The 26820-nt window shown below is 39.6% G+C and overlaps 1 protein-coding gene and 1 long non-coding RNA gene across 5 annotated transcripts; one reads left to right on the top strand and one right to left on the bottom strand.

Moving 5' to 3' along the window:
• Window positions 1-5808: 5808 nt before the first annotated feature.
• Window positions 5809-21180, top strand: CCDC82 (coiled-coil domain containing 82). 4 transcript variants are annotated; one of them, XM_013956021.2, is made up of 8 exons: window positions 5809-5865; window positions 6466-7018; window positions 7670-7904; window positions 9062-9154; window positions 11267-11391; window positions 12225-12395; window positions 18260-18445; window positions 19006-21180. In XM_013956021.2, the coding sequence occupies exons 2-8, from the start codon at window positions 6473-6475 to the stop codon at window positions 19069-19071; spliced, it is 1422 nt and encodes a 473-aa protein (XP_013811475.1). In that variant the 5' UTR covers window positions 5809-5865; window positions 6466-6472; the 3' UTR covers window positions 19072-21180. The 4 variants fall into 4 exon arrangements, with proteins under 4 accessions (XP_013811475.1, XP_013811479.1, XP_013811476.1 ...); XM_013956025.2 differs by lacking the exon at window positions 5809-5865 and adding an exon at window positions 5982-6161; XM_013956022.2 differs by lacking the exon at window positions 5809-5865 and adding an exon at window positions 6175-6352.
• LOC106495537 (uncharacterized) lies at window positions 6617-26779 on the bottom strand. Its single transcript, XR_010883161.1, has 3 exons — window positions 26654-26779; window positions 17158-17298; window positions 6617-6698 (listed from the first exon to the last, which is right to left on the bottom strand). It is a non-coding gene; the product is annotated as an uncharacterized lncRNA (long non-coding RNA).
• Between the last annotated feature and the right edge of the window lie 41 nt (window positions 26780-26820).

The raw sequence follows: 26820 nt of genomic DNA, 5'->3' as shown, positions 1-26820 counted from the left end.
GAATCTTTATATAGAGAGTGAGGTAGAGAAAGAACAACAGTGCTCCATCTGATCTGCGCAAAGACTGTACCTCTACCATATATATGGAATGAACAGAAACACACAAACACAAAAAGAAACAAAAACTATTCATTCTTTTTTCTGTGTTGATCTTTCAGGGTACAGTTCTGTGGGAATGAAGCCACTGGAAGCTTTGCCATTGGTCCACTAGCAGCAGGTTAAGACCCAAAACTCATAACCTGTCTGCCACTGTTTTGATATCTGTATCTCTTCTGGTGTCAAGGACCTGAATATAAATAATAATAACATTAGAAAAAAGAAAATCTTGGAGGAGAAGAACGATTAGCCCTGGGATCAGACAGTCCTTTATTCTGACTTTGCTATTATGCAAATGAATTTAATAGATTTCTAACCTTTACAGCTATTATATGTAAATTGCCAGCTCTTTACAAACAAGATTGTGTCACCTTCATTTCCTCACTTAAGAAAGAAATAAATGGTACAGTAAGAAATGAGATATAGTGATATTAATTTATTTGCATATACTTTAATATTCTCTTTGTAGTACATGCAGCTGAGGTTAACCAGTCAGATGTTCTTGCCCTTATAGTTTAAGTACTTGCTTTGGGGTTTTTTTTGTTTTTTTTTTTTCTGATCTGAAAACTATGAGCAAATCAGAAATGCAAGGAAACACACAAAAGAAGGCTTTTAATAGTTGTTTATCAAGCCAGGCCAAAAATGAAGACTAAGTTTACATTTGAAAGGCTTTCCTGGTGTAGAGATTGTGGTATATCATTGTGGCAAAAAGTTAGTGTAGATGCAATTTATAAAAGCAGATAAATGCTTTGGCCGCTACAGTTTATTCTAAGCATTCCTTGTTTCTCCTGCCCCAGGTTAAATAAAGCAGACTAGGTGAAGTGCAGTTATATGGGTGGAACTACATTGCTCTAGGCAATTTTAATAGCATAGCTGTTCTGGTCACACATCATGACTTGTCATATTCTTCCTGGCAAGAGTTTGTACTGTAGCCAGAGAACTGCTGCCAAACAATTATATGTGGTTCATGACAGAGCAAACAAACCACTCAAAAGTAAATTGTCAAAGCAACCTCGAAATGAAGGCGAGAATCTTAAAAGTGAAATAAAATGTCACTCCTTTCACTGTCCATAAATCCTGACCTTCCTTACACAATTCTTGTGGATGCTAATAAGTTATGCCTTGAACGGCTCTTGCTCAAAACTCAGCACATCAGTGTGGTCCAGTTATGGCCCGTGCTATCTAAACATCGATACCACGCAAACAGGACCTTCCCAGAACTGGAAAGGAATGCCGTGCTGTTAAACCAGCACCCGATAAATGTCAAATCCTATTTACTTTTCAACCTCCTATTTCAACATAGGAGACAGTTATTCATACTCTTATGTGAGTGTGAAAGACCAGGCTATTTCTTAAATCTTACAACAGTGTAAATGAAATAAATGGAATTATACTTAAGTGGAATTGGAGTAAAGAATAGGCAATCTTTAAATAAGAAGTGATATTGAACCTTAACTACATTCCGCATTTTACTCTGCTACTACTAGACTGTATATACTTCAGGCTCTGATGATAAACAGTTGTAACTTCAACACACAAATGGCAAATTAAACTACACACTTTATCAGTTATTATGACTTTTCAATCACAGGAACAACAAGAACTCCCAAAGGCACTGCAGAAAAGGTAAACACGCACATTGCACATAGCAGTTGTGATCCATCCTACAAAACACACAAAAAAACCTTTTGTATATGGAACATGATTTCAGAATCTCATGAGACCAGAAAGCTCTCAGTGTTTCAAAAAGAGATTAAATGTTAACTCCATTGGACTCCTTTGTCTGAAATTCACTCTCTCTGTGAAATTCAACCCTGTACAAAGAGCCAGAATAAGGATTAAGGACCTCATAAACCCCATTTAAATCCTTAAAAAGGCTTCTGTGCAAGAGTGAATTCTAGTCTCTGAGAAAAGTTGTACTATTAACAGTACTATGCCAAATTAAAAAAAAAATCGCATTTAGAGTTAGCCTGAAAATTACATTTGTGCTCTATATAACTTTCAAATTTTTTGGAAAAATAAGTCTTTTAAATTGAGGTGCAAATTCTTAAAAATATGCATGGAACTAGGATCCTAAAATAGTTTGTCCTGAGAAATTATGATTATAACCATTAAGGTCAATTTATCTGTTGCTACCGGCTAAAGAGTGGTAGTAAAAATGACAAGAATCATGTCAAAGTCAGTCAGCAGCTGCCAGGGCTTCTGGGCAGACTTAGCATTTTCAGGAATTTTTCCTAAAATTAGGAAAAATACTCTTCCATTAAAGAAGAATAGGAGGCACAGAAATGCAAGGTAGTAACAGGTCTTCTGTAATATTCTCCCCATAAAGTAAGAGGCTGAGTTCAACAAAGAGAAAGAACAAATGAGAAAAAGAACAAAAGAATGAAAGAAAGGAAGATCACAAGCAAGGCATAGCCTTTCTTGGAGGTTTTCTTATGAATCCTAGCAGCTCTTTCTGGTGATAAAACAGTAAGAATCTGTTGTCTGTTTAGTTTATGTCCATTTAGTGCATGAGCTAAATGTACTGAGGAGTGCGTACAGTAAAGGGAGAGGGAGCTCTTACTGACGTATGCTGGTGAGCGGTGAAAAGGACAGTCCCTCCCCAAGACCTGGGATGGTGAACTGGTTTGTGCCCACTGAAAACTGATTTCAAAAACATTAGAGCTTGTTGTCATTGATTCCCTGGCTAAATCTCTTGGTGTCAAACTTACCAGGGGCTTGTCATTACTGCTCTGACAATCTGGTGGTGTCCATTGGAGAGCAAGAGACAGCTTGGTGGCCGTGCCAGCTCCAGGCTGCCTACCTTCCCTTTAAGTTCTGTAACATTTAGGGGCACTCCTCTTTAAAAAAAAAAAAAAAAAGGAAAGGAAAGGAAAGGAAAGGAAAGGAAAGGAAAGGAAAGGAAAGGAAAGGAAAGGAAAGGAAAGAAAAGAAAAAGAAAAAGAAAAAGAAAAAGAGCTTTGCTTTCTTTTTCTTTTTCCTTTAGCTGGGGTAAATTCCAGCAGTTATTACTTGTGCCTGAGCCAGCATAATGCTATAATACTCAATATGCCTGGGAACCATGAAGGGTTTCCAAATGCTGCAGCTGTGCATTAAACAGCCCCTGGAAAATGAGGGTTCAGAGCTTTCTGTTGTTTATCTGAGTGAAAGGAGAACACCCCACCCAGGAAGGGTCCATTTTATGGAAAGGATGTCCATATAATCCTGAATATCACTGATCCCTTCCTAGAAGAGTTCAAGCTTTACAGACACTGCTCTACACGAGAGTAGCAGTAGCCACCCAACAGATTGGCTGCTGAGCAGCACAGCAAATACTAAACAGTGAAAGCAGCTAGCAACAGAAGCGGCTAATGGGAGCAGCTACTTAAAACAGATCAAAATTTCCAATACATTCAATTCTCTATTATCCAAAATCATAGGGGTGGGGACTGGGACATCCCAGTAAAATAGCAAACTCAATACAGGGGAGATGCTGTAGCCACTTGGATGTCTTCACATGGCATAGTGATCCCACAACCCCAATAAAATGGCCATGGGGCAAATGAAAAACAATTATATTTATTGATTATGAGATAGAGGAGTTTGTGTAATTTGTAGAATTTTATAGTGCAGCTTTGAGGAAAACTGGCCTGTTTGGAAAACCTGTGACACCTGACTGGAAATTTGGTTCTAAAATCTGAGGGTGCAACATGACCCCACAGTGCAGACTGACCTAGAACTGAGACTATATATTTACCCGAAATATTATCAGAAAAATCAAGATCTTTCAGCATAGTGAACAAGAAAACCTGCTTAGCTGTCCTTCAGAAGTCCTCATTCTTATCTGAAATTCCTCATACCATTTAAGTAAAAAAATCAAAATTTGTGTAGGTTTACTTTAGAAGCCCATATATCACATATTCATTGTAGTTACGTTTTTTCCACGTACTGTATACTACAAGTTTTGCTTCATGTCTTTTATCACTAGGTGGCGACATTAGAAGCAAGAATCATGATGGAGGACAGGGAGAGAGTAGCACCCCGGCAATGTCAACTTTCACCACAATTTGAGGAAACATTAAGTCCTAGATAAATTCTGTTCCGTTTATTTATTTGAGAATTCACTTATTGACTTTAAATTTAAAACAATTAGAAGAAATGACAGCCCAGGACTACAAGCACCTTAATGCAATATAATCCTTGAAGTATAACCATTTTAATGCTTGCAATATAACCATTTCAGGGGGAATTCAACCCACCATCTACATAAACACCCATCCACGCCTCTTTAACAACATGAGAACTGTGTGAAATCCATAGCAGTGCTATGCAAATAAGATGAGAAGGAACAGGCCTTCATTTCCAGGTATTTCTTCTCATTGTGATTTCATTACCGCCTGTTTTTTAAGAAGTATGTGGAGAGGTTTACAAGGTTAAGAAGCATTAATACAAATAATGTCAGCATGAGCTCCCAGGTAGCACGAGGTCACTACCACAGGCCAAGCAAAGCAAAGCAAACCAAGCACAGAAGAGCAAATCCAACACACAACTTTATTTTTTATTAAAATGCACCTATAAAATGCACCTATAAAAAACTATATCAGTGTTGAGCCATAATGGAATCCAGCATCCTATTCAGTAGACATTTCAAAAAGACAAACAACAGAGTGTGATTATGGTAACTGTTAATAATGATGCATATACTGATCCAGAAAACAAGCTTGGGTCTGTCAGCAGTGAAGCTCATGCAGCTTGGTTCCTTCGCAGTTTATTGTGCTCTCTGCCCCGACCTGCTCCGCTGCAACGATCCCGCTCTCCCACGAGCCGCGTCCCGTCGCTCCCGCAGTATTCAGGCCGTGCCCCCCTCCCCAGCCCCCGGTCGGGGGCTGCCTGTGCACAGCACAGGGCTGCCGTGCCCCAGGCCAGCAGGTCCTTCCGGGCCTCCTCATTTCCCCCAGCCTCCGGCGAGTCCTGCTGCTCGGCCGGGGTGTCCGAGCGGCTCCCACCGCGAGAGGCGCGGGGGCATACGGCACAGAAACCTGCCGAAGCCAGGAGCCGGCACAGCCCTCCCAAGCGCACAGGCAGCGCCGTGATCTCCGCTCTGGACCTGCCACAGCCTGGTGAGCCCAGAACCTCTCCGTAACGAAGGCCGTAACAGTCTTCCCTGCAGCCTGTGTCCATGGCCCCTATGATTTGGGGGTTGGAAGTAATAGATTTGTTGGATTTGTTCCCAGGATAACACAGAAGATCACTGGCAACTCTGAAAAACTGCTTTTGAGCAGGGGAAGTCCCAAATCTGGCTGATCTTTGGTGACTTGTGGTTGTAACAACCAGCTGTTGGCTCTTGGTGGGCTCTTTGGGGCGGCCAAGTACCTCATGAGAGCACAAATTTGCCTCAGAGATACATCTAGGCTAAAATGTGATCACATATGAACCATCCTGCTCTAAGGCTACGTGGGACATGCTAGACGTGGCCTATCGCTTTGCTCTACGGGAAACTGAGGCACAGAAGAAAAGGAGGCGCGTTGTACGAAGGCGGGCTGTGGCGGAGGGAGGACTCGAACCACGAGCCTCAGGATCTCCAGCGCTGCGCGCAGACTGGAGTGCCCGCAGGGGCTGGGCGCACCACGTGACGCCTCCCAGCCGCGGCGCGCGAGCACTTCCGTAAACACGCGCGCAGGGCTGAGTGACAAGGAAAGGCAGCCAATCGCGGCCCGCGGGACGCGTGGGGGCGGTGGCTTTTCCTCCGGCGGCTCTGGCGCGGGACGGCGGGAGCCGTTAACGGCAAAAGTAACGGCTGCTGCGCGAGCTGGTGGGAGGGGGGACGGGGCGGAGGTTGGGGGCGGCTTCGTGTGCGCCGTGGCGGCCATGGCTGCAGTAGCGGCTGGCAGCGGGGCGAGGGGGTGGGCCCTGCTGGCCCGGGCCTGGCCCGCTCTGGAAAGCCGGGAGTAGGCCGCGCCCGGCCGGGCCGTGACAGCTCGCCTCAGGGCCCCTCTGCCGCATCGGGCCCTGCGGGGGGACAGGCAGGCGGGGGTAGGCCCGGTTTGCCTGTGCGGGGCCGTGTCTGTCCAGCTGTCTGCCGTGGTGTAAGCTTACAGTGTTGGAGGGGATGATGGGGTCTTTAGCTGCACTTCAGTTGTGACTTTTCTAGTTTTTTTGGGCTGGGGGTGAGCATGCCTGCTCTTAATACGTGTTTTGGATAAGGTGTGTGCTCTCCTGAAATTATACACGCTCAGTTTTGTTTGGTGCTGATTTCTGCATGTGTCTGTTAATACTGGTAAGTCATAGGTGTATATAATAAAAAATGCATGCTATTGCACTTTTTTGGAATGGCATGATAAAATAGATACCTTGGTTTACTGGTTTATATATTTTGGTTTATTGTCACAGCTTTCCAATGGAGATAAAAGCAGCTGTCAAAAGATATGAAACAAGGAAGAAAACAGGAGGAACAGAACTGGCATCCAAATCCCGAGTTGATTGGAGACGCACTAAAAGGGAGATCATCTTGTTTGACAGCGATGAAGAATCCTCATTTACCTCTGACGATGAAGGATCTGTCACATCAGAAGAGGAAGTAGATGAAAAAGATGAAATTGTTGCGAAGAATAGCCCTTCAGATCCTGAAGAGAAAAGCCATAATGAGGCAATAACAGAGGATGCCGAGGATGAGCACGTCATGCCTGGGAAGCGTAAAAGGTCAAGCACTTCTGTACTGTATGATAGTGATGAAAGTGAGGACAGTGATATCCTTGTTAGAAAAGTTTTTGCTAAACGCCACTGTATAATGGATGAAGATGAGAGTTCTCAAGAACAGCAACCTGATAAAACCTGCCTTGCAGAAAATATTTCTACTAATAGGAAACAGCAAGTGTTAGCAAAATTGAAAGAACTTGCAAGACAAAGAGCTACTCGGACATCCTGTAATAGCGAATGTTGTGAGGTCTGCATTTTATCTTTGAAATTCATTTGGTAAAAGTACTGAATGTGGGGGAAGAAGAAGGCTAATAGATACTAGTCAGTGGGATTTTTATTTTGTATTGTTTTTTATTCATGGCAAATTAGTAATTCCATCATATTTTAACAATTTTCATATATTAACATGGTAAGAATGCTGTCTGCTGACACTATTAACTTGAGTTTAACTTTCATCACTGGGGATTTAAGAATTTCCTTGTATTTGCTCTTTCAGGCATTCAGATGACTAAGCAGCTTAGAATGCAGGTATCTGTCTTCCTACATAGCCAGAAAGGAAAAACATCCTTAACATTATTTCTTCCTTTTTCCATAAAGAGGAGACATGTGAAAGAACTATCAAATGATATTTATCAAGAAGCAAGATACCTGTTGAAGTAACTTAGAGATCTCAAGGTAGCTTAATTCCTACAATAGACTGAAGGTACATGGAGATGAGTGATTTAAAGCTGAAAGTAACCCTCATGTAGTACAGAATTATGTAATTTTGGAACTGTATTGTTTCTTGTTGATTGAACAAATGGTCAAAACAGGAAGGTCAAAAATCTTGTCTAATATATAAAGTGCGCATGCTGAAAATACTTAATTTACTTTTGAAAAAAATTTTTAATTCAATTAGGATTCTAATGATGAAGTAGAAATAGAAGAGGAACCGCTCTCTCATTTGCCCCTCACACCAACAGAAGGTAGTGAAACTGACAATGATAGCATGAAAGATTTTATAGTTGATGATGATGATGATGATGAAGAGGAAGATGATGATGACACAGAAGACAGAAAGAGTGAAAACCAGCCACAGCAGAAAGAACTAGATATATCAAATAGCCAGTTGCTGGCATACTACGTCCCACACTGTAAGATGAAGATACTGAATTGTCACTTATTTTAATGTCAATTGTATTGTTGTAAAACATATTTATATATTGTAAATACAAAATAATACTGTGTAGTAGGTTATGGTAGCTTAAAAGCAGAAATTCCTGAAGGGCTTTAATTTGTCTTGAAAGTATTCTGCTTTCCACAGTAAACTTTTACAATCCTTATAAGTCTTATTAAAGGAGGGTATAATTTACGAGGGGGGAAAAGCATATTACACAGATTTTTGAGTTGGTCTGATTTAGGATGAAGTAGGCTACCCATAATGTAATCATTCCTGTTGAGATGTAAAACGATCATCCTCTATCTTGTGATACACTTAAGCTTTGTTAATTCTGGCTGAATTCTGTTCTGGGGAGTGACCTAAAATTCTCATTGCCACTTTAGTTGGATATATAATTCTTTACTTTATCATGAGTTTTGAGTTGGGGTTTTATGGGGCTTGTTTCTTTATTTATGTTCACTTTATGGAAGTGAGATTTAGGAGCACAGGTCTCTGGCAGTTTTTGAATCCATTGGCTAATTTCAGCCAAACTGCACAGAGAGAGTTTTTTGGTTTTTTTTTCAAAATGATCAGGTTGCTGCAACTTTTGTGAAAATTGGTATCTGTATGGAGGAGAGAGGCTTGAACTGGAACTTCTCACTAATTCTCTTCTTACATACTTTGGTGGTCAGAAGCAGGAATGTACTGATCAATGGAAGCATATATAGTCACAGGTATCTGTGGTATTTCTTCCACAGTAAAACCAAATAGAGTTGTGTTTATTTGAAAGAAAGGGGGGGGGGGGAAGTAGGTCTGGCTTTCTCTGGCTTTCTGTATTTCCTGCAGTTATTTGAACAATTTATTCTCTTCTTTTAGTGTTTGATGGTAAAAAAAATTTTATTGTGCATTCCTCCTGGCGAAAGGAGTGTGACTTTAGGATATGCTGAAATTCTTTAAGATCATTCAAGTGAAAAGCAGTATTTAAAAGCAGGATCTTAAATAAGGGTTTAGGTATTGTATATTAAAATTATTCTGAAACTCATATTTTAGAATTTTAAAATCTTTTAAATAATTTAATGAAAAAAGTAATTCTTTTACAGGACTTTTACCATTGCTAACATTTTTTGTCTGACTTTATTGCTTTCTTCCCAGTATCACGCTGTGGTCATTATGTACACTTCCAAAGAATAGTAAAGGCTTTCCTCATAAATGCAATTGATGACACTTTTCTGAACTCATTATATGGTAAGTATATTGCATTAAATAATATAATAGTGCACGTAAAGTTATATGGACAAAGGCAGTTATTCTTGGAAAATATGTGCCTTGTGATTAGAGTATGGGATTGTGAGTTAAAATTCCTGAGGTATGTTCTTAGTTTTGTCTGTGTAACCTTGGGAAAATCTATCTGAAATGGGAAGAATAATCTTGAAAAAGTAAATGGACTTGATTCTTTTTAGCCCAGAGTTTGCTCTGAGGTTTAAGGAAGTGTTTCTGTGTTACTGATCAGTAGTAACAGTTCCAGGATAAAGGAGCAATTACTTTCAAAGTATGCATCTCAGTGAGAGCCTTGCAGAGTTTGACTGACTTTTCAGAATGTCACATGCCTCATAGCTTTTTCTGAGGAATTTGATGTAAAATAAATAATTTTAGTTATGAAGATTACTGCGTATCTGAATCTGTTGTTTTCTGAACATTCGTACTTTGAGATGAAGCAAATACATTTCAGCTACAATCAGTACTCCTTGGTTTGTTCTTGCTGAGGAGATGTTTTTTGGCATTTGACCTAGCGGTGCTGAATGGCAACTTTACACATAGCTTCAGAAGCACCATAGAGATGGGATTAATGAGGGGGCTGTCAGTATCAGATTGTGGAAGGAGTCAGCTGAATGCCAAAGAGAGGAAGTTTTGGTGTTATCAGGAAATAAGGGGGAATGGAGAAACTGAAGTACACACTAGACTTAAACTCTTACTACTGAAATGTGTATTCTTGGAGTTAAAAATGTCTTTCATCTACCACTACTATTTCTTTCAGGTGTTTTTTGTTTTGTTTTGCTTTCTTTTGTTTTACCAAGTGAAAACAAGGTTATAAAGAGTAATACGTAAATTTAGCTATAAAATCTTGTGACTAGATTTCTGTTGTAATAGCTTTTTCCTATTTCAAATTGTATCTGCTATACAAGACTGACAACTTGTTGCCAAGGTGGAAGTAGATCAGCTAGAAGGGTGAGTTGGAGGTTGTATTGTATCTTTCTGAAGAATAATATGTACTATGAGCATAACCTAGCATTACAGTGACATATTTTCAGAACACAGAATGGATTTTTTTCTGAGTGCTGCAAGTAAACCTGTTTGTTAGTTTGAATTAAGAGCAACTAATTTAGCATTACAGTACAGGCTTGCTTTTTAATGTGAATTTGTTTTATGTGAATTTGTTTATTGTGATTGGTTTACGGTCTAGCACAGCCTCCTCAACCTTTCACTGTAGCTGGCTCTTACTGAAATTGTGTGTGCAAGGTATATTTGGGGGGGAAAAAAAAAAGATTGTAATTATGGTAGTTACAAGTAGCTGTTTTTATATAGAAAGCTGGACCAGTCGCTAGTGGTCCTTGTTTTTGTTTCTTTGATAACAGCATTGCTAAAAGACTAGGGAAGGTAACTGACTTAATTTGCATGTCTGTACATGCTGAAGCCCTGGACAGTACATATTGATGAGAATCAGCCTAAACCTGTGAAACCCCTGTTTAACTCCAGGAGTCCAGCACATATTTGGGAGACAATTGTGGAATAGTGGTAATTTTAGTCATCTTCATACTCATTTATTTCTTTTGCTTGTGTATTTGGAAGTATTTATGCTGCCTAACTGTTTGCATCTAATGGTGCTGCTGAAGTTCAAACTTTAGTCTCTGTGTTCCTTACAAGTGAAGAAAGAGAAAAGAGTTGTCAAAATTTCTGCTGGAAAGCAGCTCAGAACAGTTTGTTTTCATTGATTACAACCTCCTACCTTGTACCTTTACCTTATGTAAACACCCTTTATAAACTGGACAAAAAGCAAGAACTTTTTTTTTTCTTTTCCATGATTTTGAATGAGATTGAGCGAATGGTTCTGCATTTGGGATGACAGCTTTTCACTTTGACCTTGATCATAGAGTTCATGTATCTCTTGCAATACAGACTTTTAAATATATCCGTTTATTAAAGATGTATGGATCATTTAAATGAATGTATTCAATAATAACCTATTAAAGTCATTCATAGTTCTTCATATTTAGAATCATAATGCCCCTGAAAATGTTTTTGAAGAAACATGTACAATCTAAGATGGTCAGCAAAACAGTAATGATTCTCACTGAACAGATGGAACAAGACAAAAGAAGTATGCACAAGATATGTTAACCTCACTTCATTATTTGGATGATCGCTTCATTCAACCTCGTCTTGAGAACTTAATATCTAGAAGTCGCTGGAAAGATCGATATAAGGTATGTAGCTTCTGCTTTAATCAGTGAAGTGTACTCTAGATCATGCTGTTGCTGACAGATATTTCCATGCTCTTCCCTAATTCTCAGTAAAGGTACAATAATCACCATAATTACATATCCTTTTTTTTTTTAATACAGACTCATTGCTCTTTACCTTATGTAACTTGTTCTTATACTTACAAATATAAGAAGTATTTTGTGTGATTATAATCAGATAAACATTCAGGTAACTGAGATTCTTTTCTCAGTTACCCAAATGCTTCTCCTGCTAACTTCAGTAGAGGTGTTTTTGAGAATTTTTTGTGACTTTTCTAAGAAAATTGCTTCCCCCCCCCCAAAAAAAAAAAAAGATAAATCAGTATGTTATAATGAACCTTCTATAACCTCAAAAATATGAAGACAATATACAGTAATCTAGTCATTGTATGTGAATTAATAGAATAGTATTAGTGTTTTAGCTGTGGTGATCTAAGGATCACTCTAATAATGCAGTATGGCGAGGGCAGAGATGTATATTTATGTGAAGTAGACCAACTGATAAAAGTTGCCAAAAAAAGAAAGAAATAAAAGAAAAGGAAGTGCCTGGATGCAGGAATCATTTTTTAGTTCTGGAGAAGAATGAATAAATTAAATGAAGTAGAACTGGGTGCACTGTTGGAAGGTGACTGAAAAGCTGAATTCACAACTGAATTCTGAAAGACTTTAGATTTGATTCCTTCTGGTCTCTGTTGTACTAATTTTGTGGGAATGAAGCGTGCTTAGCAGCTTGTTCAGACATTTGTCTCTCTTTAACTATGGAGATTATTTATTGTTACTTGAAATTTATTTTTCAGGAGCGTGTGGATTGTTACCCAGATGTTCGCATAATCATGAAAAACCCAAAAAGTATGTCTTGTCAGGCCTGTGAATTGAATCGGTATTGTAAGTTTGATGTGTTGCTGTCTGGAAAGCTTTATAATAGTAGAACTTTGGAAGCAGATGACTTCATGTCACATGACAAACAGGTAACTTCAGACAAGCACCCTATATAATTATTTTTAAACTTTGTCTAGTGTTACAGAAAATCATACAAAGAATAGAAATTTTGTCAACAAATCTAATATCTATAATATTAGAAGCAAGTGTTAAGTTACTATACTTCTGCATCTGAATTCCTATTCAGTTTTCAAATATGAGGACCATTTTGCAGTTTTGAGGAGTATAGTCTTTGATTTGGCTAGGGAGTAGGTTATGAAGGAAGTTTCTGTGAAATATAGAAGGAAGAATAGAGGTGTTCCCCCGCCTTCCCCTTATCCCCTGGAGAAGAGATTGTGAAAAGTATCCTATAATAAACCTAACATTTATCAAAAAAATAAATTTGATGTGTTTCTATGGCCTTTCTTTTTGCCTTCATCACAATGATTGGGGTGCTGTTTCCTCCTCACTCTTGCTACTTAATGTTAGTACCTGTTACAGCACATGTACTTGCACTGCGGGGAGTGGTAGCAAGTATATCCAACCATGAGCTGAACCTTATGATAAGAAAAGTTAAAGGGTTTCAAAAATGTGATGGGGTTCATTGATAACTATTGACTTCAAATGAAAATTGATATTTGCCTCAATTTTTTTTCTGTTTCAAATCTTCAGTCTGACTCTCATCAAGGGTAAGAAGGAAACTCTTTACATAAATAGCATCCTACACACATACGTGACTCAGCATGCTTGTCCTTTGAGGTGCATGAGGAGGCAGTCTGAAATATGTGTCAACCAGGCTAACAGCACACATGAAGATTCACGTACTAACTTAACTTCTAATACAAGCACTCAGCAGTTACTTATAAAGTAGGATTTTTGTCAGAGAACATTAATAGAGGACATTAATATCTTAGCAAAACCAGCTGTCATACTAAAGAAACTGAATGATGCTCTGAACATGCCTGGCATTCTTGGTTTTCACCAAATACCTGAGAAAAGCTATGACTTTTTTTTTTTCAGTCTTAAATAGATCCTATCTCCTTGTGCCAGGAGTTTGATGCTTTAAATCAGGAATAATATTTGCTTTAGGTTTATATATTTTCACAGAATCACAGAACGGTTGAGGTTGGAAGGGACCTCAGGAGATCATCTAGTCCAACACCCCTGCTCAAGCAGGGTCACCTAAAGCACATTGCACAGGATTGCGTCCAGGCGGGTTTTGAATATCTCCAGAGAAGGAGACTCCACAACCTCTCTGGGCAACCTGTTCCAGTGCTCTGTCACCCTCACAGTGAAGAAGTTTTTCCTCCTGTTCAGATGGAACTTGCTGTGTTTCAGTTTGTGCCCGTTGCCTCTTGTCCTGTCGCTGGGCACCACTGAAAAGAGTCTGGTCCCATCCTCTCGACACCCTCCCTTCAGATACTTGTACACGTTGATAAGATCTCCTCTCAGCCTTCTCTTCTCCAAGCTAAACAGGCCCAGCTCTCTCAGTCTTTCCTCATAAGAGAGATGCTCCAGTCCCCTATTTCTAAATATCAGAATGCCTTTTCATTTAAATTACATCACTGGAAAGCCCTTCACCTTTGTGTGTGCCTATAATGCCCTTAAGGCTTTCCCAGCAGGAGCCTTGCATTGATCAGCTTTCAGAAGTGTTGCAGAAGTAACCTTCTGTTTAATGGACCATCATCTCCATTGAATGATTGTGTTTTCTACCTTGCTGCAAATAAGTTTTGTTCTAATTCTGTGCCTACTGCTTTAGCTTTTGGAGCCTCTGTGTGCACTTCATCTGTTCTCGTTTGCCCTAGATTAAGCATAGTAATGCCATTGTCGTTCTAATAGTCCCAGTGTGACCTTGTCAGGATTTACTGCTTCCATCCTTAGTCATTTTCATGTGTTATTTCCCATGTAGCCGTGCACCCAGGACAAAGTATCTTGAGATCTCAGTTGCATTGACACTGGAAATTGTTAATCTCCTTTTGAGAAGACTTTTTCCTACCTATTACAATATGTTCTATTAGGGCCTTTTTTTCATTGCTGCATTATCAGAACAGCTTGTCCAAATTGGAAAACATATCCGTTTAGATAATCTTGCATCCTTCTCTCAGTCAGTTGTGAATTGAATTATTTTTTCCGAATGAGAAGTCTTTTGGGTTGTTAAGTAATGTTGCAGTAGGCAGTCATTTTAGATGAATGAGCAGTCAGTTTTGTTTTATTTCATAACTGAGACTTCTGAAGATCTTGAATTTTAAGACCTTGGGTGTTCTTAAGATTTAGAGACCTTCATTTCAAATATACAGCTACCGGTAGTTTAACCCCAGAAACAACAGCAACAATCCACTCATTATTCAAATTTTGTCCCACATAAAGCACTGGCTATTTTGCACTCTGAAAAAGTCTTGAAATGTCCTGTTGAATTTTGAAGTAACTCACTAGTTCGTTTTTATCCTCTCAGTAGAAGATGAGCTTTTTTTACCCTGTGTACCCCAGCATCTGGTGGGATGCCAGCTATGTGCATGCTCAATATTGAGGCTGTAGAACAGACCCAGAGGAGGGAGCACTCTGAAGTAATATTTAGTACTGGCTTTCTTATGTGATGTTCATATTCCTGTAATGACCTGTAATTTAGCCAGCTAAAGGTACTGTTCTCAAGTAGTCTTTGAAGTTCTGCTGGTGATGCATTGATCAACTTGTGCTTCAAATTGAGAAAAAAGGAAAAAAAAGGGTAAGTGGAGCTACATGAAACTGGCACTTCCAGAAAATAATTAACTGAAAGAGAAGACAGTTCAGCACTGACAAACTAGATTGAATGGAAATACATGGCTGGACTCTTTCTCAAGTTTTATTTGAAAATACCCGAGAGAAGTAGATGGGAAGAGAGCAAAAACAGACCTCCAATGCTCTTCTGCCTAAAGTTTTCCTTTTCTCTCATCTCTGCGGTATTCTGCTTTGCTAGTAGGCCTGAAGAGAAACAGCTGTTCCAGTTTTGCTTAGGTTTCCAATGATTGTTTTGTGTGCAGCCGCCGATTCTGATCCCTCCATGGTCAGAGAGAACTGAGCAGTTCAGTTATAGGTGTCCATACACTTTCCTGTGCCTGTCACCTGTACTGTGGACTGTGTTTTCTATTCTCAGTCTTGGTTTTCTATTTCCCCTTCTATCTATGCTTAAAGGACATGAATTCAGTCATTACGTTTTGTACTACTGTCAAGCTATGCTCCTGCATTCCACATGAAGTGATTTAACACAACTTTGGCTGGTGTGGCCAGCTTGAGTAGATAAGTTAAGCATTAGGATACAGTCACTGAGAAATGTGAAGGGAAAAAATTAGAATGAGTACAGTACTGAGATTCTTTCCAAAGCTGCATTCTGAAATAGTGTTGTATTTTTAGACAATCTTTCTTGCTTTAAAAGTACAATACATAATAAGATTATATGGTATTTAACTGTTTTCCTCTGGCACTTCTCCAATCTGGAAACTCTTTACACCTAGTCCATAAATAAACGATGAAACTCATTGCCACAGGATACTTCAGAAGCCAAAAGTAGAAGTGGGTCCCAAAACAGCTTAGACGGGTTCTTGGAGAAGCTTCTTCCATGCTGTGGAACATGATAGCCAGGATGATACAGAATGTTTTAACTGTTGAGTGCTAGTAATGTCATGATCATTCTGTGTTTGTCCTGCTTCTTGTACTTATTTCCTAAGTATCTCCTGCTGGCTATTTTCAAAGGGAAGAACTGAGCCAGGCAGACTTTTAAGTCTGATGCAGAATGGTAGCTCCTATGTTAGGTCAAATAATGTTCCAAATAGCACACCTCATTGCTTGGCATACTTAAGTTCTCAAATGTTCTATGAAACACCACAGTTCAGTTCTTGATTCTTTCTGTATTTGAAACGGTACTTCTGGAAACATGAATAAATCAAGGTTATGCATTGGTTGGTAGGTCTTGCACCTCAGAAGTACCTATAGTGCCAATCATAAGCCTTAGCTTTTCCATTTTGGTGCGAGTTACAAAACGGGGCTGCATTTAGGTACATACATGTAATCATTAGAGAGTTGAACAATAGTAGTAGCAACTTTTGATTTCAAGCCAATTTAACTTTCAATTAATAGCCATTTGCTGTCAGTTTGATTAAAAGTTTTTTTTAAGTGAGTGTGTTTCCATTGACTTCGATGATATTACACCTGTTTGTATCAGCTATCTACTGGTTAATATATTTAAGAATTGATCAGAATTCCTTTGTAAACTAAGTACGTTTTTCTGTTATGGTCATTGCCAAGAAAATAGATACTGCTAGCGCTAGGTTGTACAAGTAGGTCACATGTTTTTTGGGACTGCTTACTGATGCAAACATTTGGTCATGCATTACAAGCTTACAGAAAACTTGGGGTATAAGCATTGATTAAAATGTAACCTGCTCATAGTTTAAAAGATTATTCAGATTATTACCCGTGGCAGAAATAAAAGGTACCACCACTGTGGTTCAGAAGAGAAAATCTTGCAATATATACTATGGGTAAGCATATAATATGGTTAGTTAAATCTAAAATAGCAATCAAACCACAGCCTACATTACTGATCATTACTTTGATCTTTAGTCACTCACCTGCCTGTTACTCACAAAAACAACTCAATCCAAAATGATGCTGCCCTTGAAGGATAAGGGGTTTTTTATAACACTAAATCAGTTTTTCCTGTGTATATCAAGAGCTGAATTTCTTTATGCAGATACACTAATTTTGTTGCTTTTGGGGGTAGGAGGAAGGGAGGAGAAAACCTGACCTCTGAAAACCAGCCAGACATAAATTTCTTACCTGATAGGCTTTATTGTGTCTATGGGTTGAAGTAGTAATCATTGCACCTCTGGGTCATTTACAGGGGATGGATTCCTCTTCTGATTTGCCATTGTATGTACTTAAACTTCTTCTCTTGTGGAAATGGCACAAAATTTATTTCTGTGAAATGCAAGATGTCCTTAAGTACAGATGAACTTTGGCTCCATTTCCCTCCCCACATCCCCAATTTCACATATTCTTAGTGAAGACTTAAGATTGCAGAAGATTCTTGTAACCAATATATTATTAAGTATTTTAAGGTAAAGACCTTCACTGCATGAATCTTTCTATAAAATCTGAGTTTAAAATATGTCCAAATACTTGCCTGTATTTAATGTTACTGCTGATTATGTATCTACTCTAATTCACGCTCCAGTTGTGTATTTACATGTGTTTTTACCATTTCTTTATCTATAAACACTGCTATAAAGAAAACTGTTAAATAAAACAGTTCTGTCTTCTGCATGAAGGTTGTGGAATTAAAACTGGTAATAACTGGGAGATGCAGAAGCTTTGGTTTCTGCAGCATTATTGACTAGCTGTACTTCCCAGACTGCTACAGACTAACATTTGCATTGTATAAAACCTGTGTTTTCACCTTTTATTTTTATTAAAGCCAGACTGTATATTATTTAGTCTACAAAAAGCTAGAGTTGATGTTTTATGTCCCTAGTATTACATGTAAAAGTATTACATGTAAAACAAAAGTTAATCAAAAAGTTTCTCTTCCTCTGCTTTCACAGTGTGCTGGTTTTCTAAAATGCTAGTGATTTTGTTACAAAGCTCCACCAGGAGATTGCAAAGATGAAAGACTACCAGTTATAAACATAGCTGTGTACAGGTTTTGCAAGAAAACAGTGCTGATAAGCTGCCATTGCATAGACTTGCCGGCTGTCTGCTTGTTCAAAAATAGTTCTGCCATGACTGTGAAAACTACATGCTTTTACTCCGTTTTTTATGCATGTAGTGTCATTCTGTTTATTTGATTATTCAAAAAATCTTACTAGAGTGACTTCAGCCATTCTTTAGATTGTCAGGATAATCACTGTTCTAAGAAAATGATTTGTTCACTTTGGTCTAGGTTTTGAAGGTTGGCACAGTATGTGCAAATCGTACAAGAGTTTATCATAATTTGAAGCACTTCAAATACAAGTTGTATGTGGATTGCAGCTCTATGGCCCAGTTGGATGGTGTTGAGGATGAACCTGTCAAAGACACAGTAGAGCGGCTTTTCAGCCAGTTGGAAGGCAGTGGATGGATTCAGAAGGTATGACTGAGTTATTTGATGTATCCTTTTGCAGTAGATAAAAGGAAGCTGACTGAGATAAAATTTCTGGTTTTATTGATCAATCAGTTTTGAATTGTTAGGTTTTGATAATAATAACTTAGTTTAACCATTTATCCAGCTATGCTGGCCTAGTCCCTCAAACAGGGGTATGCCAATGTTTTCCCATAAAGTTTATTGACTTACGACATTAGGCTTTTATGCAGCTGCACAACTTCTGGGCTGTGGCAGGCAGGCTGCTGTCCCATTTGAAAGCAGCAACATGACAGACGCAACCTGTAACTTAATGACAATCGGAAAAACTTAACATGAGGCACAGCAAGAATGTTTTACTGTGCAGTTTACATTCAAGTGTTTTGACTTACTCAAAAACACTTCACGAACTACTTTAAGATAACATGGAGTACAGTTGCATTTAGCAAGCTTTCACATATCCTTGCTTCTGAACTGTTGTTGGCATTACTGTTTATGTATCAAAAACACTAAAAGCAGTTCCATTATTAAACCTAGATGAAATAATACAGGATTTATTTTATTTGCAGAGATATGATGATCTTGAAAACTGCATGAATGATGCAGATAGTTTCCAAGAAGAGAAAATGGATTGAGTAGTGACGCAGCCCTTTGGAAGAGGTTTTGTAAAAATTTGAATGGCCCATTTTATCTGCATGCACAGTGTCCCTGCTTGATCTTCAAGATTCCTTTTAGGCTGTATTATACTTAAATATGTATGTTTGTAAATTACTGTTTAAGAATATGCTGTATCTCTTTTTTCACGTTCGTCAATATTAACTTGAAGTTTTACTGAATCAGTTCTTCTAGTCTTAATGCATATGTCACTTTAACTTTCCTTTTTTACTTAAAAATAGCATCTAAATATCTGTTTATCTGTGAAATAAAACTTCTGCCTAATATGTTGAGCTGCATTGCAGAGAAGGAAGATGCTGAGACCTTTTGAAGTAGGAATATTCGGAACCATAAAACTACATTATACAAGAACATCTGACTTGCATCTTATCTTCCCCGTTGCATGTTACAAATTTGCAAGCAAGTCCAGGCATTTAGAATGATGGTTATGATAAAAAGGACCCAAGTGCAAAGCCTTATTTCCCCTTTAGGAATCAATATAGACTGTTGCAAGGCAACAGAGGAAATACTCTGCAGTCCTGACTACATTTGCAGCACAAATAGTCTTTCCCCTTCTCTAGAGAGCAGGTGATGAGTCACATTCTAAGCATCATACAGACCGAGTCTGGCTTAGCCATCCAGATGAATACTTGAGCCTACTGTGCTGTCTCTGATAAGCAACTGGGGCAACTTACTGGGATTTTAAACATCGAACTGTGTTCTGCAAACATTCTGGCAACAACTTGCAGTAAGGGAAGAATTAAGAGAATGGAATAATGTAGCCATGCAAGATAAGCAGGAATTCTTCCAGTGTATCTTGACAACAGAAAGTAGGAGTTGCTCAGGATCGTGATGCACAGCCTACCTGAGTTGCATGAATTTAAAATCAGAGTTTTGCAGGGCAGGGAGGTAGCTTTTGGAAGAGTTAGGAAGAGTTAAGTAATTTTTTGTGCTATATATAAAATTAATTGGAACCTAGGTGAAGATATGGGGCACAGGGTTTTGAATACAGTCCGGAACTGTTCTTACCTCCTGCTGTACCCACGTACATTTACTAGTCTTTTGTGGCTGAGCAACTTGGTAAAAGGGAAAATATTGTTAACACTCTAGATTTTTAGAAATTGCTCTTTGAGGAATAAAACTATTGAAGTCTGTTTTCTTACTGATTTGTCCATAAGAACTCCCCATGTTCATTATGCCACCCTACCAGGAACAGACATTGTGTGCTGGTTGGCTAGGCAGCTACTGCCGGATGTACTGTGTAATGGTGAAATTCTGTTGGCTTTTTTCTATCAGAGCTGTAATTTAGATTTGTCATTCACTACCTATGTGTCAGCTTTCACTGTAAGAAATGAACTACTCTATTTTTAAGAGGTTGAAATTCAGCAGTAGATTTTTAAGATACTAGGGTGAGCTAACATTATCTGTCCTCCTTTTTATTAAATACAATTTTTTTTATTATATACACAAGATTTTCAAACAAGGATGAAAAATCACAGTAAACAGATTGAGGCTTGCGCTCATGTAAACTTAAATTAAAGACACTATTTCCATACCTTAACTGTCAGTTAGATATGTAAATATCCTAAAATTTTATGTATACCTATCTCCCTGGTTACCAAAGCTGCAAGTAACTCTGTTTTCTATTCTTTTTCCTTCATCATCTCTGTTCTTTTGGGAATATTGGTGGACACACATCCTTCAACTTAAATGTACTCAGAAATCAGTCTCAAGCACATCACCCTTAGGAAAGCTGAGGCCATTCATGCCCCACTTCTTTTGGTTAACAGAATCTCTATATCATACTACATCCTTGTTGGCTTCCCTGGAGTACTAAAATAACAATTTTGTTTGGTGTAACTTTATTCTTGCAAATGAAAACAGTTTTGAAATGAATGGGTTTCGTACCACATAATGGTGTACTCTCTCTCAGACCTTTCCAACCAATCTTCAGTTCTGTTACCTTCTGTATTTTCTGAAAATTTTAGAGGAGTGTATGATTCTTATTTTAAAATTTTGCTATCAAGATGAATGGTCAATTTCTTACTTCACAGTGTATGAACTGATTGCTACCAAATAAAAAAAAAAGTTTGGAAAATTTTGGCTTGCTGAGTAATGATAATATATTGAGAATACATACAGTTGCTTATAAATTAAAACTGGCAGATTATTCCGGTGACTATTGCACTCATTCCTGGATATCTACCACAGCCCATACCATGTTTCTCATCTCTTAACCTCCTCTTTGTTCAACTAAAAGGTCTGAGCTACCTGCTTCTTTCATATTCCTGCATGCAATTTTCTTTCCAGATCTCACGTTTTTCTTTCTCTAACAGGGTCAAAAAGTCCTAGGAAGAAAGTGCCTCAGCAGGTTTACTAATTTTGTCTGTGACATCACTATTTGGACCAAGAAAATGCCTACAATTGACATCACTGATTTCTATTTCAGTAGGAAACTGACATGTGATCTGGCTTGGCAGGGCCGTGACATAATGTTTGTCCGTATATAGGCTCACTTAGATTTTGGTATTCATCTCGCTGAGATTAAAGGAAGTGGTAATATTTTTGTGGCTGTTGCTTTACCTGAAGAGTTTCCACAAGACAGAACGTGCAGGATCGTTGCATCATGTTTACATTTGTGCCTTTGCAACAGGAGATGTAAAAATTGTTTAAAGAGCCACATATGAAAAATTTTAGGTAAGATTTTCAAGGACAGACCAGAAATGCTAATCCTTTTACAGTATTTAGCGCAAAGAGGACTCTTACCTAATGAGGCTTTTGGGTCCAACAGCAATAAAAATACTTGTAACAGAAAAATTCTGTGGAAATATCTAGTGGTGAGAGAAGTCAGAAATCTGATCAGTCTTTCGTACTTGCTTTTCTAAATTAGAGACTTAGAGTTGAGGTAAGAGGTGAGATGATTTTGTGTTTGATCTGATAGGACATTTAAACCATCTTTAGTGTTAATTTTTGAATTAGTAGCTCTAATTAAGATAAAGTACCTGTCTTAATGGAACAATGAAGAGAGATCAGTATTCGATTAGATTTGGAGCAGGTGATAAATGATCATACTTGGAAATTACTGTAGTTCTTGTGATGTTTAAATAATCTGTTCTAGTTTAAGTTCTGTAACCTGAGACTATGATAATGATAAAATTCACCTCAAAATATTTATGCACAAGATCAGTCCTACTAATGTGATGTGCTCCTGGGAGAGAAGGCCCTTTCGAGTCTACATTCTGTATCCAGTTCCTACAAGGAGGAGTGAAAAGAATTGATTTTTCTCTCCTTGTCCTTCATTTTTTGAAAAAAAGTCATCAGCAGATCAAGAAGTAGCATGGTAAACTTTGCTAGTAGTAGCTTGCTGATAGTGTCATTTTTTAGAAAGTGAAGGCTTCTCCTGTTTCCAAAAAGCAGCTATTTCTAGTACTTCAGCAGGCAGTTACAGGCAATTCCCATGCTTAACTCTTCTAGTTTACTTTTATTTGAATAAATAAAGGCCTGTAGTTTTATCCTTCTTTAAGTCTCTCTGAATAAACAGAGTGGGTGTGTTAGCTAAACACATGTAAATGCAGTATCACTCCAAGAGAAATACTCAGCACAAAACAAATATACTCTATAGAGTTGCTGATTCCATTTTGAGAAATACCTATTTCTAATCTGTATTTAGAGGTGAGACAAAAGAATGTAAGAAAGCATGATCTACCAGCCAAGGAAAAATATGAGAAATATGTGAACTAGTATTTAAAAAAACTGATAATACCTCCCTCATTGACTACACTTCCTTGAATAGTTTATGTGAATGTTGGTGTTTTTCTAGGCAAAAAAAATATATACATGTATATATATATTCATAAGATTTATATATATTATATATATCATGATTATATATATATTTGCTGTTGTTTGTAAAATAGGATGGAAACAGTTTCTTTAGATCTCTGTAGAGTTCATATTCTTAATTCAAAAACTGCTCTGTGTTCAAGATTGTTTATTTTACAGTGTACACACAGTAGTAATGCATAAGCCTTGTGTCCAGAATTTAAGACAAGAAAACTGACTCAGGTGTAGACGGACTATTTATTCCAAAGTTAATCAATTTACCAGGCAAATTGCATGTTATATTCTAACAGCATGCTTTGCTGGGAATACCACAGGAAATAAATGTATTTATATCTCTAGTCATTCAAAATGTTTAAGAACCCTTACTGAAAAATAAATCATGGGAATGGCTGAAAATTCAAGGCACTAGTTTGCAAAACACAGCACAGGCTTGATATTAAGCATGTGCAGTTCCAATAGAGCTAATATAACTTTAAAGTAATTCAATAGGTGATTTCTAATCAGAGATGAACTAGGTATGTGCCTAGATTTAACCATGTACTCAAGTTTGTTAGTGACATAGGTTCAATACAGTCTTTTTGTTCCATTTTTGGAAAGTTATTAACACAATGGGACTTCTATGGTGAGAATTCCTGGTTGTGAACCCAGCACAAATAAGTGCTCTGCTGATCTGGAGGGGGCTGCTGTCCTAGGAAACTTAGAGCTTCAACAGCAGTGGTGAATTCACACAGAAAAGAACCCCAAGGATGACACTTCATGCAAGATTGCAGTATGATTTCAAAAGGTCACAAATTAATGTCAACAGAGAAAAAGGTAATACATTTTCAGGACTGTTACATTGTTATGTTACTGTTTTATCATGTGAATTTATTATTAGAATAACACAAATCACAAATGATGTTAAGAACCCTTTGCTTATGAGAAAACTGACAACCAGCCAGTCCAAAAATGATATTGGTGTCCAAGGGTTGGTGGCATTCAACAGAGTTTTCTGGACAAAACTTAAAAAGCTGAAGGATGGATTTACTGTATTTCTGTCTGTGAAACACCAGGGGCAGTATTTGCCGTATATTGTGCGACCAGGGACTTGCAGTGGAGCTCCGCAACCAGCTGTCTTTAGCCCTGAAACTGATATATTAAACCACAAAACATGAGATGCTGTTTGGCAAAAGTGAATCTTAAAGATCTAAAGTTACAATTCATTTTTTTTGTTGTTTTGAAAGATCATTCTCTGAGTTCTACAAAAGCTTGCGAGAGAGAATTCCTGCAGCCACCCGAGTATCTTTATGAGCAGCACCATTGCTTTCATATTCCCACAGCAAGTTTGAAACTCCCAGCCAAGATTTTATCTGAAATGCCCTTCCTTATTATCCATGAGATTTATGTTACAGATACATGTACATTCTGTGGCTGACCCTCTTAAACGCAGTAGGGACATTTGAGCTATAAAGAAAGAATAAAAGCCCTAGAGAGGTCTGAAGCAAAGGTAACATTGTCTATTATCTTACAAACATAAAAGTTTCCATTTTTTTCCAACTGTACCAGCCCATTGTTCTCAACAGATGCATGCTACTGTTATGTATCAAATAATAACCCACTCTTCCTCAGCTGTTCAAGGTTAAACAAAAAAAAAAATCCCTTTTTCCTGTTAGCAATAATGCCTTCCTCTGAAGGTAGCACATCCACAAACCTGCCTTCAACAGACCTTGTCCCTCACTTAAGAATCAATGTCTTTGCAGGATCAAATGTAGGTCTAAATATGCTGTAATCCAATGCTCACATAACCAGTTCTTGGAAACCCACATGCATGTTTGTTGCAACATGAAGGAGATGGGGATTATGCAAGAGATGAGGGAGGATATTTCCCCTATGTCCAGCACTGCATATCTTTTATGTATTTTACGGGAATTTCAAAGAATGTGTCATTTCTTCATTAGCCTGCAAAAGAATTGTGTGTATAACTTTGGAAGGTGATAAAAATAAAGGGTTTCCATTAGTTCCTCCTCGTCCTCAGCTTCATACTCCCGAGATGTTACTATGACACATACATACTATTCTGACTGGTCCCACAGCAGAACTAAATGAGAGGATGCAGCTTTGTGTGCAGCCTTGTTTCGGGCTGCACACTCCCGAAAGACTGTACAGATTTTACATCAGGGATAGCCAGGCTCCGTCTGCTTGCTATTTTATTCCTGAGCAGGTATCTGGGAATTCGGATAATACAGCCGTGGTAGCACAACACCGTATTGCTTTAATAAAGCTGATCAGATCCTACCTATTTTTGCATCCTCCTTCACAAGTTAGCTACAGCAAAACGCAAAAGCTCACGACTGCCAGTTCCAGGCAAGAGTAGTCTCAGGCCAGATCGAGCAGTTGTTCGCCCCTGGTCTAAATGCAGGCGTCAGGCAAGAGAAGCCCCGACTCCGGCTCTCCCGGGAGGAGCCGAAGTGCGGGCGCTACGTGACTTCCCCAGGACACCCAGGAAGCTCGTGCCGGAGCCCGGAGCTCCCACAGCCCAGGCCTGACCTCGTGGCGTGCACCGTCCCACGCATGAGAGCGCCCTCCAAGGCGCCGCTCGTTTTTCCTGCCGCCTCTCCCGGAGAAGCGCGGCCGGCAGAGGAGCTCGGAGCCGTGATTTACTCGAGAGCCCCCTCGCACTTGCCGACAGGTCTCGCCGCCGGGGGCGGAAGGGGGCGGGCGGCGCGGCGCCCAGGTACGAGCGGCGGCGGGCGAGGGGGATTTCCTCGGCTCCCTCCCCTGCCAACGGCGCCCGGCGAGCGGCCGCCGCCGCCCGGCTCCCCTGCGCGGCCGCTGGGAGGCTCCGCGCCTCGCCGGCGCCGCGTCCCCGGCCGCGCCGTGACACCCGCCCGCCGCCGCCGCCGCCGCCGCGGCGCCCCGCGCTCCGCTCCGCGCCGCACCGCACCGCACCGCCGGGCACGGCACAGGCAGCGCCGACACGCGACCCGCAGGCACCCGGCGCCGCCGCGTCGCCCATGGGATATACAAAAACACAAAGGAAAAGTGGCTGGACTGTTCTGGGTGCAAAATGCTGGAAGTTTGTAAGTGCAACTCTCCGTTTGTAATTACTGTCTGAAGAGGGGCTGGCTTTTTTCTTTTTTTTTTTTTCTCCCTTCCCTCCGTGCTTTTCTTGAAACTGTACTTGAAACTATTCAATATCTGGGAGTGTAAGGGAAAGTATGTTACAGGAGTTCGTTGCCTGGGTTCGTAGCTTGCTGTTTATTACTAAGGGGGAAAATAAGCACTGAGAGCAATACGGATTTTATCCAGTGGCTGGATTAACTGAAGGCAAAGCATGGTCTGAAAGTCCACTGACTGACATTGTTCCCGACCGGGGGATCCGTCTCTCTTATTTTTAGAGGAACTACAATTTAGCAGCAGACAGCTGGAGATAGTAATAAACCGAGAAGAGCTGCCAGCAAAGAGCGAGCGAGAGAAACGAGAAAGCACAAAGACTAAACTAACCCGAGCCGCCGCCTCCTCCTCCTCCTCCTCCTCCCCCGGCCTCTTTATTTGCACATTTACTGAAGACTTAAAAAAAAAAAAAAAAAATCAGTCCACGAAATCTAAAAGATTTTTGGCTCGCCGGGGGTTTTCGGGTCCGTGCCCCTGAGCATGGCCATTCCTTCCCTTGCATAAATTTCCACTTCAAGGATCCCCCCCCCGCCCGCCCCGGCCCCGAAATAAAACAAATCAATAAACCTGCCAAGTCTCGCTCGGCGGCGAGGAGAGCTCCTCCGTCCGGGCTCGCCGCGGAGGCAGCGGCTCGCTCGCGCTTTTTCCGCCCCCCGGCGCAGCCCGCGGCGCCCCCTCGCCCGCGGCCCCCGCGCCGCCGCCGCCGCCGCCGGACCCCCGCCCGCCCCGCCCGC

The sequence above is a fragment of the Apteryx mantelli genome, chromosome 1, assembly GCF_036417845.1.
Source record: "Apteryx mantelli isolate bAptMan1 chromosome 1, bAptMan1.hap1, whole genome shotgun sequence".
NCBI classification, from domain to species: domain Eukaryota; kingdom Metazoa; phylum Chordata; class Aves; order Apterygiformes; family Apterygidae; genus Apteryx; species Apteryx mantelli.
The sequence above is the reverse complement of the archived record's forward strand: the minus strand, read 5'-3'. Positions and strand labels throughout refer to the sequence as shown.